Consider the following 20,418-nt stretch of genomic DNA (forward strand, 5'->3'; position numbering starts at 1 on the left):
ATCCTTGGTTCAGCCTATTATGCAATATGGTGCTTCCATCTGGGGATTGTATGAACAAAAAAAGTTAAACACTCTGCAAAACAAAGCATGTAAATTTTTTCTTGGCCTTAGACGTAATGCATCAAATGTCGCCGCCAGGGGAGACATGGGTTGGAAATCATGTGTCACTAAGCAACGCATAGAAGTATTTCGCTTATTCTTCCGCCTTAACAGTATGGAAATTACAAGATTGCCCCGTGTCATTCATGCTTGGTCAAGTAAAAGAGGGCGCTCATGGGAAAAGGAGGTTTACAAGCTAGCTAGAAACTTAAACGTCGTCGACTTGATCGATGTCCATTCAATGACACGTGGCCAGTTCACTCTCATTAAGCAAAAATTATTCAAGTGGATGAAACTGCCTGGTTTTCAGAGCTGTGGAATGATGCTAATAACCCTAATGGTAATAAGCTGAGGACCTATAGATTGCTTAAGAAGAATCTAGGGCCTGAGCCCTATGTCTTATCAAATTATATCCATAGAAACACCAGAAAATATTTGGCACTTTTACGCACTGGCAGCCTCCCCATTAACATTGAAAAAATGAGGTACAGTCGTCCCCTTGTCCCCCTTCAGGATAGAACTTGCCCTTTTTGTTTTAACTCAGTAGAGACTGAGGTCCACTTCTTAATTGATTGTAACATGTATGATGATTTACGTTATGATGTAATGAACGATATGTGTGAATGTATGCCAGATTTTAAAAACTTATCTTCAACCGAGAAATTTATATCATTACTCAGATGTGAATTCGGGTGTTATACTCTTTGTAAGCTGATTGATCAAATGTTCCAAAGACGCTTGTCACTCATTTGATTCTGTGTGCGCTTTTCTGTATGTATGTCATTATGCTTGCGAATTGTAGTATTTCTTCCTGTGATCAATGTTATACCTGTAATGCTTATGTTGAGTGTCGGTGAGGATAAATGCACCGCCTGTGTTGGGTGGGTGTGTGTGTGTGTGTGTGTGTGTGTGTGTGTGTGTGTGTGTGTGTGTGTGGTATAATCTACGTATGGTATATGTGTGCGTGTGGGGGGGGGGGGGGGGGGGTGAGCGTGTGTGTGTGTAGAGGGGGGGGGGGGGGGGGGGGGGGGGGGGGTTATAATTGCGTGTGTTTGTGTTTGCGTGTGCGTGTGTGTGTGCATGGTATGGTGTGGGGTGTGTGTGTGTGTACCTACGTGTTTGTGTATGATCGTGTGCGTGACTTTATAAGTAATTTGGCGTGTGAGTGTGAGTGTGCGTGCGTGCGTGCGTTTTCATAACCCAACCTTAATTTTAAACATTGTGTTAGTATATGTCTTATTTTACCTTACCCAGATCATGACGTTATAATTTGCTTTTATGTCTACAGTCTTGTAGGCCATACCTGGTCGGATGTTATCTTTTACTGTTCGTGTACGTGTTTTAGTATGAAGTGTATATAACATGTGACACTATAATAAACATTATTCTCTCTCTCTCTATATGACGACACAACTGTCTATAATGAAATGAGATTTGGTATCATGCTGTCTGTTCAGGTAGAGGATCTAAGGTCACAGCTAATGAGAGCAGACCAGGAGCGAACTCGCTTCAAGATGAAAATGGAGGAAGCTCGCCTGGAAGATGAGATACGAGACAAGAGGAAGCGGAGGACTAGTGAGTCAGAATATCTGTGTATTGATACGTGTATCTTGGCCATAAATTGTTCAGGGCATTACATTATCAATGCAAAAGAAATGAATACCTGACAGAATTAATGTAGTGTCTCCTTCAATTGTATTTTACCCTTTGTTTTCAGTGGATGAAGATGATGGTAGACGAGGGGTTGAAAGAGAGATTCAAGAGTTGAGGGGCCAACTTGCCCGGTCAGTAGGAGCTATCACAGAGTTAGATGAACTGAGACGAGCTGTAGAGAAGAGTGAGCGGCAGAGAGCACAGTTGTCCGACCATATTGAGGTATGCTATGCGCATCAACTGCAGATTGGTTTTCTCAGGATTTGTTATCAGTGTCGATGGATAGATCTTCTCATGATATCTTGCAAGGGATGCCCACTGAAAAGTGAAATGATACCAATAAGCAATCAAGCCCAATCTCATTAAAATCAGATCTTAGTGCTTACTACACATTTCAAGTCAAGTCAGAGCAACCTTTTGTGAACTTTGACTTACCAGGAAGTTGACATTAGCCAGTACAAAATCAAAACTGAACAAAAGAACATTCTGGAATGTCCAACAGATGCAAGATTTTATGGCAGTATTTACTACAGGCTATTGAAAGTCTCTTCCGTTTCAAATGTTTTTTTTCTATTAAAGTCGTACAGCTCGTATCTGTCATTCAGAATGGCTTTGTTAACGTTTTTGACTTTGCTTTTAGAAACCACATTCAGACTTTCACTTTTTTTATCTCGTAAGAGATGCTCTGATTGGTTGAATGAAAAGCCGTTCTTACGTAACCTGTAATGGGAGATCCTCAGATCCTCAGATGAGATTTTAATAACTGAACCTTTATACAGTGACTATTTACATTTTATCTTGCCATGTTGAAAGATTTGATAGAACAGATGTGGTCAAGGTAAAATCCAGCTTAAAGTCAATTAAGTCCTATTCCTGTAATTTTTTATCTTATCTTGCATTACTACCCTAATGCTTCAACTGCTGTTTTTTGTGAGAGGTTCTAGCTACAGAAATTGTTGTACTAGTTGTGTGGCTTCCTTTCTCCCACAGCTACCATGTGACTGGAAGTGGCGATGTCACATATAATCACATCATTGCTAATAAATAAAGCTCCCCAGTTTGGAGAACCAGATAGCATCATCTGCCTTTCCTTTTGCTTATTCTTTAGTAACCAATATGTTCTCAGTTATGTAGTGTATAGTCTGGTGTACTAGGGTACTGTACTGTACTGGTGTACTATTAGAGTAGTTATTGCCTTTGGCTCTTTCCAGCGCTTACTTCATGCGTGTGTTGTATCTGTCACCATCTTGTTTTCGTCTTGTCTGAATCATGAGCTCCCAGTTTACATCAGTCCGGTACAGGATACAAGAGCTCTGCAGATCAACGCTGGACCAACTGGTCCGATCTTCTGCATCAACCCAGATCAGACCTTGTCTACGAGAACCTTCCCAACCTAAATCCCACCGCCTGGAAGCTATCAGGCCTCCAGAATCTCTGAATCTGCTTCTACAGTGGTGGCTAAATCACGGAGATCGTCTTCCTCTCTTCTCTCCAAAAGATGGGATAAGTTTATCCAGTGGCGACGACGATCTGGAGCTACAGATCTCCATTGCCGACGTCGGATAAGATTATTCATATCTTGCAAGACTCATTCCGACAAAGACATTGCTAAGGCCACAGTAGCAGGATGGCTTAAGGCCACCATAGACTCAAGTTATTGTCAGGCCCAGGTCTCTCCTCCTCTCATAGGATCTTGTTCTGCCCATGAAATCAGAGCTCGAGCAACAAGTCTTGCATAATGCCAGTGAGAATCGCTGAACCCTTTCACATCCTTCTACCCGGGTCCTACTCATGACCCACTCAACCCGAGTACCCAGCCCTATATCTCACTATGGCTGCATTCCATATACTGCAGGCGTATATATTACCAGGTATGGACACACCTAGAGCCAACAACCCCCATGAGGTTGGAGCTGTTCCTCAACCGTGGCTCAAGTAACAATTGTTACTTCAGATCCATCATGGAGGGTTGTTTTTAGTGCTCGGATACTGTCTTCGCCAGTCATTATCTCCGAGACGTAGCTCTTGAGGATGTGCAGGGTGTTCATACTTTCAGTTCACTGGTAGTTGCACAGACACAAAATCCAGACGATCTTGATTCTTACACCTCGGGACTGACCCTGTGACCTCTTGGTAGAAATTACCCCAGATTAGGGGGTTTCAGTTTTCCACCTTTTCCAGCTGCTTGAATTGGAATTTCACCTTCTGTAGCCAGGACCTCTGACATCTCCATCTCCTAAGTGAAAAAAACCAGCAGTAGAAGCATTAAGGTAGTAATGCAGGATAAATATCCAAATGTAAAAAATATTTAGATTTTACTAAACATTTGCAGACATTGACAAAGGATCTAGAGAACCGTGAAAAGCAGAATGCCAAGCTGATCACTGAGTTAAAGGCAACAGGAGACCGCCTTGATGACACCGAGAGACACAGGTTACTGATAAATACCCAGCTGGAGGATGTTGTGCAGAGACTACGTGACACCTCACGAGAGCTGGAAAAGACATCAAATGAGTTGAAGAACACCCAACTCTCACTCCATGAAAGTGAGAAGAAGAAGGATGAGTTCAAGACACGGGCCCAGGACACAGTCAGACAGTGAGTATTATGTCAGACAGGCACTATTGAGGTTTCATGGCCAGGACATAGACAGACAGTGAGTATTATGTCAGACAGGAACTATTGAGGTTTCATGGCCAGGACATAGACAGACAGTGAGTATTATGTCAGACAGGCACTATTGAGGTTTGATGGCCAGGACATAGACAGAAAGTGAGTATTATGTCAGACAGGCACTATTGAGGTTTCATGGCCAGGACAAAGTCAGACAGTGAGTATTTTGTCAGGCAGGCACTATATGAGGTTTCATGGCCAGGACATAGTCAGACAGTGAGTATTATGTCAGGCAGGCACTATTGAGGTTTCATGGCCAGGACATAGTCAGACAGTGAGTATTATGTCAGGCAGGCACTATATGAGGTTTGATGGCCAGGACATAGTCAGACAGTGAGTATTATGTCAGGCAAGCACTATTGAGGTTTCATGGCCAGGACATAGTCAGACAGTGAGTATTATGTCAGGCAGGCACTATTGAGGTTTCATGGCCAGGACATAGTCAGACAGTGAGTATTATGTCAGGCAGGCACTATTGAGGTTTCATGGCCAGGACATAGTCAGACAGTGAGTATTATGTCAGGCAGGCACTATTGAGGTTTCATGGCCAGGACATAGTCAGACAGTGAGTATTATGTCAGGCAAGCACTATTGAGGTTTCATTGCCAGGACATAGTCAGACTGTGAGTAAAATGCACTCAGGTGTACAGTAGGACAGAACCGTCATACAGCTGTTATTGATTTAACTACTAACCAGGCTAGTCATGCCAGATGACAAATTAATTGAAATGTCCTTGCATTATTCCCTTGTTGCAGATGGAAGATGAAGGTAAAGCAACTGGAGCGTGACCTGGACCGACAGAAGCATGCATGGAAGCAGATGATGCAGCGCAATGAGCAGCTGGTGAAGGACATGGAGGGGAGCAGGCATCAGTCCAGTAACACAGTCATACACATGGAGAGTCTCAAGAGGGAGCTCGGAGACGCCTTGGTAAGCTACTTCATGAGACCATGGAACTGAAAGAGAGAGAGCTATGACTGTTGGCATACCCTGTAGGCATACCCTGTAATGTTGAATGTATTTTCAGGCTGTGAGGGCGGCACAGGATGAGCAGATTCGTCTCAAGGACATCGAGGTGAATGAGCTGAAGTCTCTGCGCATTGACCTTGAGAAGGAGCTACGAGATCTGCGCACAGTCGCCGACAGGGTATGTAGACGCTGCTTCATGAACACAGGTAGATGATGTCAGATTGTAGTTGCCTACAGGGTATGTAGACACTGCTTCATGAACACAGGTAGATGATGTCAGATTGTAGTCGCCGACAGGGTATGTAGACACTGCTTCATGAACACTGAACACAGGTAGATGATGTCAGATTGTAGTCGCCGACAGGGTATGTAGACACTGCTTCATGAACCCAGGTAGATGATGTCAGACTGTAGTCGCCTACAGGGTATGTAGACACTGCTTCATGAACACAGGTAGATGATGTTAGACTGTAGTTGCCTACAGGGTATGTAGACGCTGCTTCATGAACACAGGTAGATGATGTCAGATTGTAGTTGCCTACAGGGTATGTAGACACTGCTTCATGAACCCAGGTAGATGATGTCAGACTGTAGTCGCCGACAGGGTATGTAGACACTGCTTCATGAACACTGAACACAGGTTGATGATGTCAGATTGTAGTCGCCGACAGGGTATGTAGACACTGCTTCATGAACCCAGGTAGATGATGTCAGACTGTAGTCGCCTACAGGGTATGTAGACACTGCTTCATGAACACAGGTAGATGATGTTAGACTGTAGTTGCCTACAGGGTATGTAGACACTGCTTCATGAACCCAGGTAGATGATGTCAGATTGTAGTTGCCTACAGGGTATGTAGACACTGCTTCATGAACACTGAACACAGGTAGATGATGTCAGATTGTAGTTGCCGACAGGGTATGTAGACACTGCTTCATGAACACAGGTAGATGATGTCAGACTGTAGTTGCCTACAGGGTATGTAGACACTGCTTCATGAACACAGGTAGATGATATTAGACTGTAGTTGCCTACAGGGTATGTAGACACTGCTTCATGAACCAAGGTAGATGATGTCAGATTGTAGTTGCCTACAGAGAATGTAGACACTGCTTCATGAACCCAGGTAGATGATGTCAGACTGTAGTTGCCTACAGGGTATGTGGACACTGCTTTATGAACCCAGGTAGATGATGTCAGATTGTAGTTGCCTACAGGGTATGTAGACACTGCTTCATGAACACTGGTCAATGATGTCAGATTGTAGTCGCCGACAGGGTATGTAGACACTGCTTCATGAACACTGAACACAGGTAGATGATGTCAGATTGTAGTCGCCGACAGGGTATGTAGACACTGCTTCATGAACACATGTAGATGATGTTAGACTGTAGTTGCCTACAGGGTATGTAGACACTGCTTCATGAACCCAGATAGATGATGTCAGACTGTAGTTGCCGACAGGGTATGTAGACACTGCTTCATGAACACTGGTAGATGATGTCAGACTGTAGTCGCCGACAGGGTATGTAGACACTGCTTCATGAACACAGGTAGATGATGTTAGACTGTAGTTGCCTACAGGGTATGTAGACACTGCTTCATGAACACAGGTAGATGATGTCAGACTGTAGTTGCCTACAGGGTATGAAGACACTGCTTCATGAACACAGGTAGATGATGTTAGACTGTAGTCGCCGACAGGGTATGTAGACATTGCTTCATGAACACAGGTAGATGATGTCAGATTGTAGTCGCCGACAGGGTATGTAGACACTGCTTCATGAACACAGGTAGATGATGTCAGACTGTAGTTGCCTACTGGGTATGTAGACACTGCTTCATGAACACAGGTAGATGTGTTCTCACAATGTTTTTTAAAAATTTTACAATAGCTCTTTGATTACAGGTGGCCATTGCTCTTCAACCTTTTTTGCCCAAATTATATTGCTGCAATTGTTAAAATAATTCTTCAAGCTATGCATGACATCTTGCAAAATTCAGTGTCAGAAAGGAGTACTTTTAATAATTATTTATCAAACACACTGATGAGGCCATCAGCAAAATCATTGTCTGATAAAGATTTAATACCACAACTTGCTTGTCAGAATGCAGGATTGTATAACCTCATGGTAGAATATTTGATAACAGTAGCAGTAGCATATATTATTACAATGTTGTTGTGGTCAGATGGAAAATGAGCTGCATTCCCTGAGGTCAAGGTCAGCTGATGTTTCATCTGACCGACATCGATTGGAGGACAAACTATCAGCTGTAGAAGCAGCTCATCTCCTTGCCCAGGATCAGGCCAACCAGCTCCAGGTAGGTTCCAGGCTCAACAGCTCTTGTGCAACTATGGAAACCCTAGACACAGGGGGACTGACCTGCTTTGTATTGGGTGCTGCTACAGTGGGGAGTGTGACTGACCTCCTTTGTATTGGGTACTGTTACACTGGAGAATGTGACTGACCTCTTTTGCATTGGGTACTGCTACACTGGGGAGTGTGACTGACCTCTTTTGTATTCGGTACTGCTACACTGGAGAATGTGACTGACCTCTTTTGTATTGGGTACTGGTACACTGGGGAGTGTGACTGACGTCTTTTGTATTGGGTACTGCTACAGTGGGGAATGTGACTGACCTCTTTTGTATTGGGTACTGCTACACTGGGGAATGTCTGACTGACCTCTTTTGTATTGGGTACGGCTACACTGGGGAATGTGTGACTGACCTCTTTTGTATTCGGTACTGCTACACTGGAGAATGTGACTGACCTCTTTTGTATTGGGTACTGGTACACTGGGGAATGTGTGACTGACCTCTTTTGTATTGGGTACTGCTACACTGGGGAATGTGAATGACCTCTTTTGTATTGGGTACGGCTACACTGGGGAATGTCTGACTGACCTCTTTTGTATTGGGTACGGCTACACTGGGGAATGTGTGACTGACCTCTTTTGTATTCGGTACTGCTACACTGGAGAATCTGACTGACCTCTTTTGTATTGGGTACTGGTACACTGGGGAATGTGTGACTGACCTCTTTTGTATTGGGTACTGCTACACTGGGGAATGTGTGACTGACCTCTTTTGCATTGGGTACTGCTACACTGGAGAATGTGTGACTGACCTCTTTTGAATTGGGTACTGCTACACTGGGGAACGTGACTGACCTCCTTTGCATTGGGTACAGCTACACTGGGGAATGTGTGACTGACATCTTTTGCATTGGGTACTGCTACACTGGGGAATGTGTGACTGACATCTTTTGCATTGGGTACTGCTACACTGGGGAATGTGACTGACCTCTTTTGCATTTTGTACTGCTACACTGGGGAATGTGTGACTGACTTGCCTTTTTCCTGCAGATTGAGCTGAAGGAGCTGAGTACTGTGAAAGCTGACCTGGCAGGGCAGCATGCTCAGGCTACAGCTAAAGTCCATGTGAGTTCACCTAATTTTCAACACATAATGTAACAATGATACCCTAAGCCTGTGAGGAGTCGTCATTTGTCTGAAATCTAGCATCACTGATCTGATCATTTAGAGACCAAAATTTTCATTGTTAGCTCACCTGTTTGAAAGTCAAGTGAGTATATGTCGTGTCCTGTTTGAACACGTCCGTTGTGCGTCACAACTCATTGTAACTTCTCTTCAGAAACTACAGGACCAATGAAGCTGAAAATTCACATGCTTGTTCTCACCAATGATTACACCCAAAATTTGTTCACAAGGATTCAATTTGATTTTCAGTTCGCGATACCAGTTATATTTAAACACATATCTTTGGCCCTTACTCAGAGTTTTAGTTTACTTGTAGTGGTGTTCCATTTGGTATTTGGTGTTTGTGTAGATAGTAGTGTGATTCAACACATTTATTTTGTTTTTCATATTTTAAAGTTTGACCTGTTTGCCATGTACTGTTTGACCATGCTCCTCCATTCTCTCAAAAAGCTCTCACACTGTATTCATCATCTCCTCTGAAATCTCAAGACAAGACCATTTCTTCGCGACATGTGTTGTGTAATTGTATTGTACATGTGTTGTGTTGTGTTGTGAAATTGTTGTTGTACATGAACAAGTTGTATTGTGTACAGGACTTGAAGCAGAAGGTAGTTGAGTTGCAGCACCGAGAGAAGGCTGCCAAGGAGGAGGGTGAGCTATACAAAAGGCAGCTCTTTCAGGTAGGCCACAGTCTCAACATTCCTTCTCAGGCACCTCACAAACATCCTGTCTCAGACCTCTCCCCAACTACACTTCTCAGGCCCCTACCAAACATCCTGTCTCAGACCCCTGCACAACTACTCTTCTCAGGCACCTACCAAACATCCTGTCTCAGATCTCTACACAACTACACTTCTCAGGCCCCTACCAAACATCCTATCTCAGACCTCTGCACAACTACTCTTCTCAGGCACCTACCAAACATCCTGTCTCAGACCTCTGCCAAACTACCCTTCTCAGGCACCTACCAAACATCCTGTCTCCGACCTCTACACAACTAAACTTCTCAGGCACCTACCAAACATCCTGTCTCAGACCCCTACCCAACCTCCCTTCTCAGGCACCTCCCAAACATCCTGTCTCAGACCTCTTCCCAACCCCCCTTCTCAGACACCTACCAAACATCCTGTCTCCGACCTCTACACAACTACACTTCTCAGGCACCTACCAAACATCCTGTCTCAGACCCCTACCCGACCTCCCTTCACAGGCACCTACCAAAGATCCTGTCTCAGATCTCTACCCAACCCCCCTTCTCAGGCACCTACCAAACATCCTGTCTCAGACCCCTACCCAACCTCCCTTCACAGGCACCTACCAAAGATCCTGTCTCAGATCTCTACCCAACTACCCTTCTCAGGCACCTTCCAAACATCCTGTCACAGATCTCTGCCCAACTACACTTCTCAGGCACCTCCCAAACATCCTGTCTAAGACCTCTGCCAAACTACACTTCTCAGGCACCTACCAAACATCCTGTCTCAGATCTCTGCCCAACTACACTTTTCAGGCACCTACCAAACATCCTGTCTCAGATCTCTGCCCAACTACCCTTCTCAGGCACCAACCAAACATCCTATCTCAGACCTCTGCCCAACTACCCTTCTCAGGCACCTACCAAACATCCTCTCTCCGACCTCTACACAACTACACTTCTCAGGCACCTACCAAACATCCTGTCTCCAACCTCTACCCATCCTCCCTTCTCAGGTACCTACTAAACATCCTGTCTCAGACCTCTACCCAACCTCCCTTCACAGGCACCTACCAAACATCCTGTCTCAGACCTCTACCCAACCTCCCTTCACAGACACCTACCAAACATCCTGTCTCCGACCCCTAACCATGTCATGCCTGTACCCAGCTACATAAATTTTCTGAGGTTTTTTTTTTGAGAAGCAGTAATTTAATTTTTTTAGGCATTTTTAAAACTGACTGCTTACCATTCACATTACTATTGAAAAACCCTTTTGACCTGAATGTGCTTACATGAATGACTAGTTCATCTTTGGTTATAGGAGAGATCAGGCCACCAGCATGGGATGGAGTCCATCAAGATTGAGCTCAACGAAGCCAAGGTAAGCTTATAAATAGGTACTAGCATTTTATTTTATGTGTTTCCTTCAAATAATGAATGTTCAGAAAGAGTTGAGCTACTGTGTGCGATATGAGGTGTGTGTGTCTTCATCCTTGCGAATCTCCTGTAGGTCAGAGAAGCACATACCATGCATGAGGTGTCACGACGGTTCAAGCGGGATCATGTAGAATATGAAGCCACAATACAAGCACTCAAGGTGAGCAGGGCACGTCAGTCGGTCAACTAAGGAAGTGGAAGGGATGTGTATAGCCATCAGCATGGAACTGCTCAGAACGTTTAAACTGAGTTCATTCTATCAAATTACTTATTCCTTGATTAATAACGTCAACAACCACTGTCCGGGGATAAACATTTCATTCATTTCAGCCAATATTTAACTTTTTCTGAATTTGTTGTGGTCATTGTTAACTGAAAATAATTTTGCAATTACATGTCTTGTCTAGTCATTGTCATGGTCTTACACATGGTATTTATCAGTCAAAACAATTGATGGCTTTACACATGGTGTTTAACTTTTAAATGTCAGGGCAGGTTTAGCTTTGCTTTGAACGGTATTCAGGTTATTACATGGCGTGTCAGCTTAATGTGGGAGGAGATGCCAAAGGTCTCAGGTGTTCATCACTTTGGTGAAACCCCCAAGGATCAGTGTTAAGCCTTGTTACATAATCAAGCTGAACTCGGATTCGAACCCATGATCACAGAATACTGGCAACGCTAAACTGAGGGGGACTCAACTCTGCACTGCGACTTGTGGCGCCCTAAAACGACACGTAACGGTTGGAGATATTGATGGTCTTATACATGGTGTTTTAACAGTTGGAGATATTGATGGTCTTATACATTGTGTTTTAACAGTTGGAGATATTGATGGTCTTATACATGGTGTTTTAACAGTTGGAGATATTGATGGTCTTATACATGGTGTTTTAACAGTTGGAAATATTGATGGTCTTATACATGGTGTTTTAACAGTTGGAGAATTGATGGTCTTATACATGGTGTTTTAACAGTTGGAGATATTGATGGTCTTATACATGGTGTTTTAACAGTTGGGGATATTGATGGTCTTATACATTGTGTTTTAACACTTGGAAATATTGATGGTCTTATACATGGTGTTTTAACAGTTGGAGAATTGATGGTCTTATACATGGTGTTTTAACAGTTGGAGATATTGATGGTCTTATACATGGTGTTTTAACAGTTGGGGATATTGATGGTCTTATACATTGTGTTTTAACACTTGGAAATATTGATGGTCTTATACATGGTGTTTTAACAGTTGGAGATATTGATGGTCTTATACATGGTGTTTTAACAGTTGGAGATATTGATGATCTTATACATGGTGTTTTAACAGTTGGAGAATTGATGGTCTTATACATGGTGTTTTAACAGTTGGAGATATTGATGGTCTTATACATGGTGTTTTAACAGTTGGAAATATTGGTGGTCTTATACATGGTGTTTTAACAGTTGGAGATATTGATGATCTTATACATGGTGTTTTAACAGTTGGAGAATTGATGGTCTTATACATGGTGTTTTAACAGTTGGAGAATTGATGATCTTATACATGGTGTTTTAACAGTTGGAGAATTGATGATCTTATACATGGTGTTTTAACAGTTGGAGATATTGATGATCTTATATATGGTGTTTTAACAGTTGGAGAATTGATGGTCTTATACATGGTGTTTTAACAGTTGGAGATATTGATGGTCTTATACATGGTGTTTTAACAGTTGGGGATATTGATGGTCTTATACATTGTGTTTTAACAGTTGGGGATATTGATGGTCTTATACATGGTGTTTTAACAGTTGGAGAATTGATGATCTTATACATGGTGTTTTAACAGTTGGAGATATTGATGATCTTACACATGGTGTTTTAACAGTTGGAGATATTGATGGTCTTATACATGGTGTTTTAACAGTTGGAGATATTGATGGTCTTATACATGATGTTTTAACAGTTGGAGATATTGATGGTCTTATACATAGTGTTTTAACAGTTGGGGAAATTGATGGTCTTATACATGGTGTTTTAACACTTGGGGATATTGATGGTCTTATACATTGTGTTTTAACAGTTGGGGATATTGATGGTCTTATACATTGTGTTTTAACAGTTGGGAATATTGATGGTCTTATACATGGTGTTTTAACAGTTGGAGTTATCAGAGGAGAAATCTGCCTGTAAGATTGCCAAGAGAAATGAAGACAAATGGAAACAGGAGGTTGACAGACTTACAGCACAGCTCACAAAGTAAGCTCAGGGTATTGGGAAACAATTATTCACAGAAAGATTTCCAGTTTTGTCAAATATGACCTTATGTTACTTTATCATTTTTATGATCATGTGCAAATTGGAAAATATGTACAGTTTTTAACATTTATTAAGTCTTTGAAAGGCATTTAGAAATGATACACATAAGGAAGAGAATTTATGGATGTCAATTTTTTTAGTATGAGGAACACAACGTTTCGAAGTATATACTTACTCCTTCATCAAGTGAATCAATGCTATGAGGCAGAGAACATTTATATGTGCCTGTAAGAACAACAAAAGTAATAAGATAACAAAGGTGGAAACTTAACAAGGGAAGCCAACAGATAACTGGCACTGATAGGTGATTAGCAATGGACAAATAGAAGCCAACACTTAACAGTAAATTAGTGCTGATCCGGTGCTAATTATCTAGCTGGCTTCCATTTGTCCATTGCTATTTCCATTCTATTACCTATCAGTGCTAATTACCCCCAGCCATTGTCCACTGCCTTATTACCAATCAATGATAATTTAAGTCCTGACTTCCAGTTGTCCATCGCTATCAACTATCAGCGCTAATTAACTGTTAAGTGTTAGCTTCAATTTGTCAATTAAGGATTGACTGTTTTTTTTTTTCGGTTCATTGAGGTATGAATCGAAAAACCGATGTGCAAACTGTATGAATTTTGCTAAATGTCCTGTGCATGACTATCGATACGCTTAAGCAGAAAGGGAATTCCCTGGAATGTAATTTTGGGATTCCCGGACATTCCGTAGTAACGAAAGTAGTCCGTCTCAGTGGGCGCGGCTTAATTTTTTAGACTCATTGGGAAATGAATGCAATAACACGTGACCAATTCAGCTAATCAGAATGCAGGAATATCAATGAACACAACAACAAAAATTTGTTGCTTAAAAAAGTAATAGTCTTGGTTCTCAGGTCTGCTGCATGTTTCGTTTTATTTCCATTTAAAAAAAATAAAATCCTTAAATATTCCACGTCTCAAACTCATGACCCTGGCAGTGAAATGCTACAATGCAATCCAATATCATGTGCAGTAACTTCCCATGCCCACTGCCTTATCTTGTGTTTTGGTCATGGTGGCATTGGAGTTTGTGTGCCTGTTTTGCCGTTTGCAAATTTGGTCATGAAGACATGAAATTTACTTTAAAACATCAAATCTTGAATAAAAGTAATATAATGGATTACAAACATAAGTCCAGATACACAATGAACACTTTTATAGCCAGATATAGTGTAATAACAGGACTAACTTGCATACATCAGTACAGATTTGTTGACATGCTTCTTCCCATCTTGTGTGCTCATGATAACGTCTTCGCATAAAAGTCACAGCTCATTGTATACTTGTATTATGCACACACTGGTAGTCCAACAGTAGTCAAATACTGTATTCTAATTACAAATGTTTCAGGTATGAGGAAGATAATGCCAAGCTCATTCACAGACTGGAGCTTGTCAAACAAGAATTTGAAACTCAGGTGAGCCTTTATATTGTATTATGCTTTAGGAAGTGAAATTGTGCTGTCTAATTCATGAGGTGAATCAACAGTTTGCTCAGCCATGAGTGTTGTGTGCTTGCATTCTGTGTAGAAGATGCTTGGCAGTGTATCCTGTACCAGTATTCTGTGCATAGGTTCTGAAAGAGTGTAAAACAAGATTGATAATATGGTAATTGAGGAGTGGTTAATATTAGCTGTATCTCACTGTTAAAAGTACTGCTTCTCAAGTCCTGTTGTAACATGCTAAAGAGTGTGCGTGCTGCCTTTACCCGCTTTGACTAACCTTTGACCTTTCATTCCCCTCTTCCAGGCATCATTTGGGTCGGATTTGTTTTCAGTTTCAACTGTCACACAAAACCATGTAAATATCTCAATGTCTGTTGTTAGTGCTAGACCTTCGCTCACCTATCAATACAGACACATACTTTACACTGCACTTCCGTGTTTCACAAATTGATCTGTCCCCATGTGTTGGTAGTGGCTTCAGTACTCCATCACTGCTGCAAGCCTGGAGACGCTTAGACACACCGGTTGAATCATAATGTATGTGGTCATGGGTAGAGCTTCTGTACATATTCTTCAGAGTGTGAAGTAGATTCTAGGAGTCAACTTTGAGTTGTTGTTTATAAATATTTGCCATCTTCCCGAGGCAAGTGTGTCCACTTGCCTATATCAAAACCTAGAGGTCCTACCCTTGCCAATTCAAGCCTATTTTTCTTGGCTCAATCATAACACCACGTAACCCGTGTAGAACAGGATACATGCTCTCATCTCTTGATACATGGTGATTCCTTTTATGTCCTTTCATCGAACACTCTGCTTGTGTGGTCCCACTGGGCATTGTCTGCTTGCAATATTACAGTTACTGTATTTGATTATATTATAATGATTTTTACCAACACATTAAGCTCCATGGGGATTCCTGGGCTGCAAGCGTCTCAAGTGGCTCTCAGTTAGGATTGGGTAGTCACCTTCGTGGTTTTATTTTGAATTACACCTTTCAGTGATTTGAGCAGAAGCGATATGTTCGGTTTGATTTCATATACTGTAAATCATGAAATTAATGCGTCTTCAAAAGAGAGCCTAAAGACTCAATATGAATGCGACACCCCCCTCCTCTCAAACATCAGTGGATGTATTTCTAATGAAAATGTGCTCTGTCAGGTTTACAGGAGAATCCTCACCTTAATCCAGCCTTACATTAATCCAATCACACACCAAATAGCACCGCTTTTTAGCGCTGAGTAGAGTACTTCTGCTAAAACAATACATGCACACTGGCTTGTGCCTTTGCCGCAGTCGCAAAGAACAAAGACACTGTGTTGTGTGGGTGGTGTCTGTCTGGACTTGCAGGTGTGATCAGTGATGACATAAGTGAGTAGAAGTCTTGTCTTGACCCCAGCCGTGACAATTCACAGGATGTAATAGTGTTTGAATTACATTGTTTATATACTTCTTACAAGTGCTGCTCAATAAACAGTGATGTGGAATACATAGTTGTTTGTTTTCAGCGTATGTCTAAGTTGGTATATCAAAAATGTCTTATTGTTGATATAAATGCAATGTTTAGCAAAGACCACTCGCCAGTGTGCGAAATACGCTACAGTCGGAAAGCGCACGTTAAATCTCCTATATCAGTCAGTCAGACCACTCGCATTTTTCACATTTAATTCACGCTTGCGTTAATTTCAAGATTTACAGTACACTTTCTGGTTAATAAGCACGCCCTGTGATTGGGGCCTACTTAATGTGTTTGCTTCAATTTGAACTCTGCTGCTGCAACCACCACTACAATTGTTTTTCTCAACTACATACTTGTGAGACTTAGAGACTTAAAACCTAATATATCTCCTACATACCCCAAGGGAATGTTTCTGACATGTGCTAGATTACCTTGAGGGTTAAGGTCACTCAGTGTGAACTATAGGCATCCAGAAGACCTGTACACACAATGATTTGAGTAATTCCTGCGAATCATCTACCTCTATTACATCATAGCCATAAATCCTGTATTTTGGCTGCAGACACACTATAACTAAATCTTCAGATTTTCAACAGAAGTCCTCTTCACTGTCAACTTCACACAACTTGTTGTTCCCCTAATAGCACATCTAGGTAACCAGCTCTTCTGTGCATAAAGGCGGGAAAAACTTCACTTCTTTCCTGTGTGTGCTAGAGTCAACACCTGTTTTTTGTTTTTGCTCTAGCACTTGGTATATGTAGTCACACTGATTAGCTAATTTCTTCAGAAATACTATATTATTTGGTCTGATCCGGCTGGATAGGTAAGTATACCGGGGTTGATTTTTTTGTGTTTTCACATATTATGGCGTCCTCCACAGTGTGGTCAGTTTATGGTCACTGGCGATCCTCAAAACTTCTGCTGGAAGTGCAGGGAAGCCTTATGCACGGAGGAGTCACGATGCGACCTTTGCTCTCCCCTTTCCAAGTCCTTCTTCATGAAGTTGGATGCCTCCATTGTTAAGGCTAAACACAAGGAGGATGCCAAGAAGAAGGTGGACTCGATCCTATCTTCCACCAAGGAGACCATCTCTACACCATCTATCCCTTCGACACCCCAACCAGATTCAGCCTTGGGGGTCCAGATCAACGCCCTGGAAAAGTTGTTTGCCCTACAGCAGGCCTCCATGGAAGCTCTGATCAACACCCGATGAACCACCATCACTTTCAGAAGTAGACAAGCCAAGAGGCCACATGGGGTTAAGCAGTCTACTGAGCCCAAGTGATCTGCGGCGACAACCAGCATGTCCAGATCACGACTTCCTGATGAACAGCGGGGTAGTGGCAAGCACGCCTTACCCCCCCTCAGAGTCAACAAGCCGATCCACCAAAGATCCTGTATGGCTCCAGCACATACCTGACCATCAGCCAGCACGTCAGCTAATCCTACCAGAGTCATGGACACCATTGGATGATGGGACTCTCGGATAAGGACCTATCTATCTATGGACATTGGCACTTACCTGAATTGGTTAACCTCTGGAATTCATCACGCGATGCCACCTCTACCAACATCCTTTGATGATGTCCCGGGAGAAACCCTGATGTCCATTCGAAAATTGGATGCACATTACGACCGACCACAGGATTTTTTACGTTCTCGATCACCGGTACAAGCTACATTTTCTCAAGCGCCCTCGACTTGTATCCCGCCTGGTGGGACGCAGGTTTCACCAGAGGGGTGCCAAATTGGACTCAGCCATCCTTGCCACTAAGACCCTTATCACCAAACGGGCCATTTGGAGATTGCGGGATACCAGCGAAACCCGGGGGTTCTACTCCCCGGTGTTTTTGGTACCGAAGAACTCCACAGAGATGAGAATGATTATCGATCTCAAAACACTCAACAAGAAGTACTTGGTCCCGCCTCCTAGATTCCCGATGGAATCAGGCAGGAAGCCACATTCATCACTTGGAACAGGAGAATGGGTCATCAGCCTCGACCTTTAGAATGCTTATCTCCATGTGCCAATCCACCCCTGCATCCCCCCATCATCTGCCTCCAGTGGTTAGGTGTTTATTGAAAGAAGTGATGTTATTCTCGCTTTACGCACAGAAGAGCTGGTGAGCTAGATGTGCTATTAATGGAACAACTATTTGTGTGTAGTTGACAGTGAAGAGGACTTCTGTTGAAAATCTGAAGATTTAGTTACAGTGTGTCTGCAGCCAAAATACAGGATTTATGGCTATGATGTAATAGGTAGTATTCTTAGAATTATTAAAAAAATTAACTATTGTTTGATATTTATAAATTGCATTTGTTGAAACTTACTTTATAAGGTCATATCAACTTTTGCTTGACCTCTGTGTAAGGTCAAGGTCACTAGATGTCAAATTATGAAACCTGGTTCAAATTCCATGAAAGTTTGGATGAATGTATGAGAAATCTGAGCTTTTACTAATCGCTTATGATATGACTCAGTTATTAGCTGAATTCCTGTCCTGGCTGTGTCAAAGTTAGTTTTAAAGTCATTCACTTATGAAATGAGATATAAATAGTTTCATTCAGAAATCATTGGCAGTTTATTGTAAAGGCTTCATATTTGTAACAGGGGCGGTCGGGTAGCCTAGTGGTTAAAGCGTTAGCTCGTCACGCCGAAGACCCGGGTTCGATTCCCGACATGGGTACAATGTGTGAAGCCCATTTCTAGTGTCCCCCGCCGTGATATTGCTGGAATATTGCTAAAAGCGGCGTAAAACCATACTCACTCACTCACTCATATTTGTAACACCACGTAAGTTTACAAAAAGTAATGTTCTCACTTGTGATTTTATGACATTAAAGGTCAAGATCACTCGAAGAAAGTTTAGCGTTCAGGAAGCTTGTGTACATGATGGCTTGAGTGATTTATGAATGAAATGTGATGATGATACATGGTATAGGTGATCTCTTGGGCGGGGGTCCTGATAGCATCTAGTTTTGTGTGACCTACATAATGTAGTCAAATTCACTTGAGGTCAAATTATGAAACAGTTAAAAGTTCATGAAATATCAGATTAATTCATGCAATATCAAAGGTGTTTGCAATAAAGATGAAGTCAAAGCAACTAACTCAACACTTATCATATGTCATGATTGTGTCAAGGTTACTTTTGAAGGTCGTTCAGTAATATTTTTAGTATGTTATGGAGACTTGTTATTTGTAACACAACCATTGTTTGCAAGAAGTAATGTTCTCGCAAGTGATCTGTTGAAGATCAGAATTACTCAGTGGGAAGTGGAAATTGATGGTCAAGGTAATTTTATAAGCCCTTCTGGTTTAAGGTAGCTAGAGTTATAGTTAATTAGTTTCAAAGGTGTACTGCATTGACCATGTGTGAGGTCAGCTGTCACCTAATGAGGTCAGCTGTCACCTAATGTCGTAGAAAAGGTTCATGATCCATGTTTCAGATGGGAAAGTTTGGGGGCATTCAGGAAATGGTGAGGAGGAGGAGGCTGCTTCGTATTTTCATGAAATGTGGTTAACTCTATTTAGCTAATAGTGGGGTTAAACCATACTCACTCACTCCCTTTTCTGTCTTTTCCCTTTCATTAAATGGAGTACCTATTGTCACATGTTCTGTATTTCTAAGAGCTTCTGTTTTCTTCGCATTCAAGGCAGTAGCAGTCCCTGACATTGTGATGAGCATTTTATTAGAATTTCTCTTGATGTGAGCAATTTAGAGCACATGGCAGCTGATGGATGTTGTAGTGAATCCATGTGATCTGTGCTGACACAGATGGTGTATGTTTCAGACACATCTGGCTGAGGATGACATAAGCAGGTAGGTGCCCTTTATATAGAGCCACCACCATCTGGAAATTTACTTAGAGTTGACTAATGTGGAATGGAAGTTATAATGCATGACTTGGCTCATTGTGTGTCATTTTGCTTCAATGGTACGGGTCATTTCTCATGCTGTTAACCCTTTGTTTGCCTTGCCGCCTGGTTATAGCTGGGATATTGCTGACTGGCATAAACAACATTCCCTCACTCACTTTGAATACTTGTGTAATTTGAGGTTGTGTTTGCTGCAGAGTACGGCGTCTTGATGATCAACTGGTGGCAGCTCAAGCAGAACTGAAAAGACTGGAGGATCAACAGACAGTAAGTTATCTTG

The 20,418-nt window shown here is 42.1% G+C and overlaps 1 protein-coding gene across 9 annotated transcripts in view; it reads left to right on the forward strand.

The window, feature by feature from the left end:
• Positions 1-20,418, forward strand: part of LOC124118860 (centrosomal protein of 128 kDa-like) — a 104,152-nt gene that overhangs the window by 42,601 nt on the left and 41,133 nt on the right. For all 9 annotated transcript variants that reach the window (XM_046481146.2, XM_046481152.2, XM_046481142.2 and 6 more), the window contains exons 10-23: positions 1,557-1,674; positions 1,817-1,974; positions 4,085-4,350; positions 5,182-5,356; positions 5,454-5,573; positions 7,587-7,718; positions 8,766-8,840; positions 9,494-9,580; positions 10,919-10,978; positions 11,108-11,194; positions 13,172-13,269; positions 14,709-14,775; positions 20,054-20,082; positions 20,336-20,405. In XM_046481146.2, coding sequence (XP_046337102.1) covers positions 1,557-1,674; positions 1,817-1,974; positions 4,085-4,350; positions 5,182-5,356; positions 5,454-5,573; positions 7,587-7,718; positions 8,766-8,840; positions 9,494-9,580; positions 10,919-10,978; positions 11,108-11,194; positions 13,172-13,269; positions 14,709-14,775; positions 20,054-20,082; positions 20,336-20,405 — 1,542 coding nt within the window. The remainder of the gene's footprint in view (positions 1-1,556; positions 1,675-1,816; positions 1,975-4,084; positions 4,351-5,181; positions 5,357-5,453; positions 5,574-7,586; positions 7,719-8,765; positions 8,841-9,493; positions 9,581-10,918; positions 10,979-11,107; positions 11,195-13,171; positions 13,270-14,708; positions 14,776-20,053; positions 20,083-20,335; positions 20,406-20,418) is intronic.

This window comes from Haliotis rufescens, unplaced genomic scaffold (assembly GCF_023055435.1).
Source record: "Haliotis rufescens isolate VD_foot unplaced genomic scaffold, xgHalRufe1.0.p SCAF_3, whole genome shotgun sequence".
Taxonomy (NCBI): Eukaryota; Metazoa; Mollusca; class Gastropoda; order Lepetellida; family Haliotidae; genus Haliotis; species Haliotis rufescens.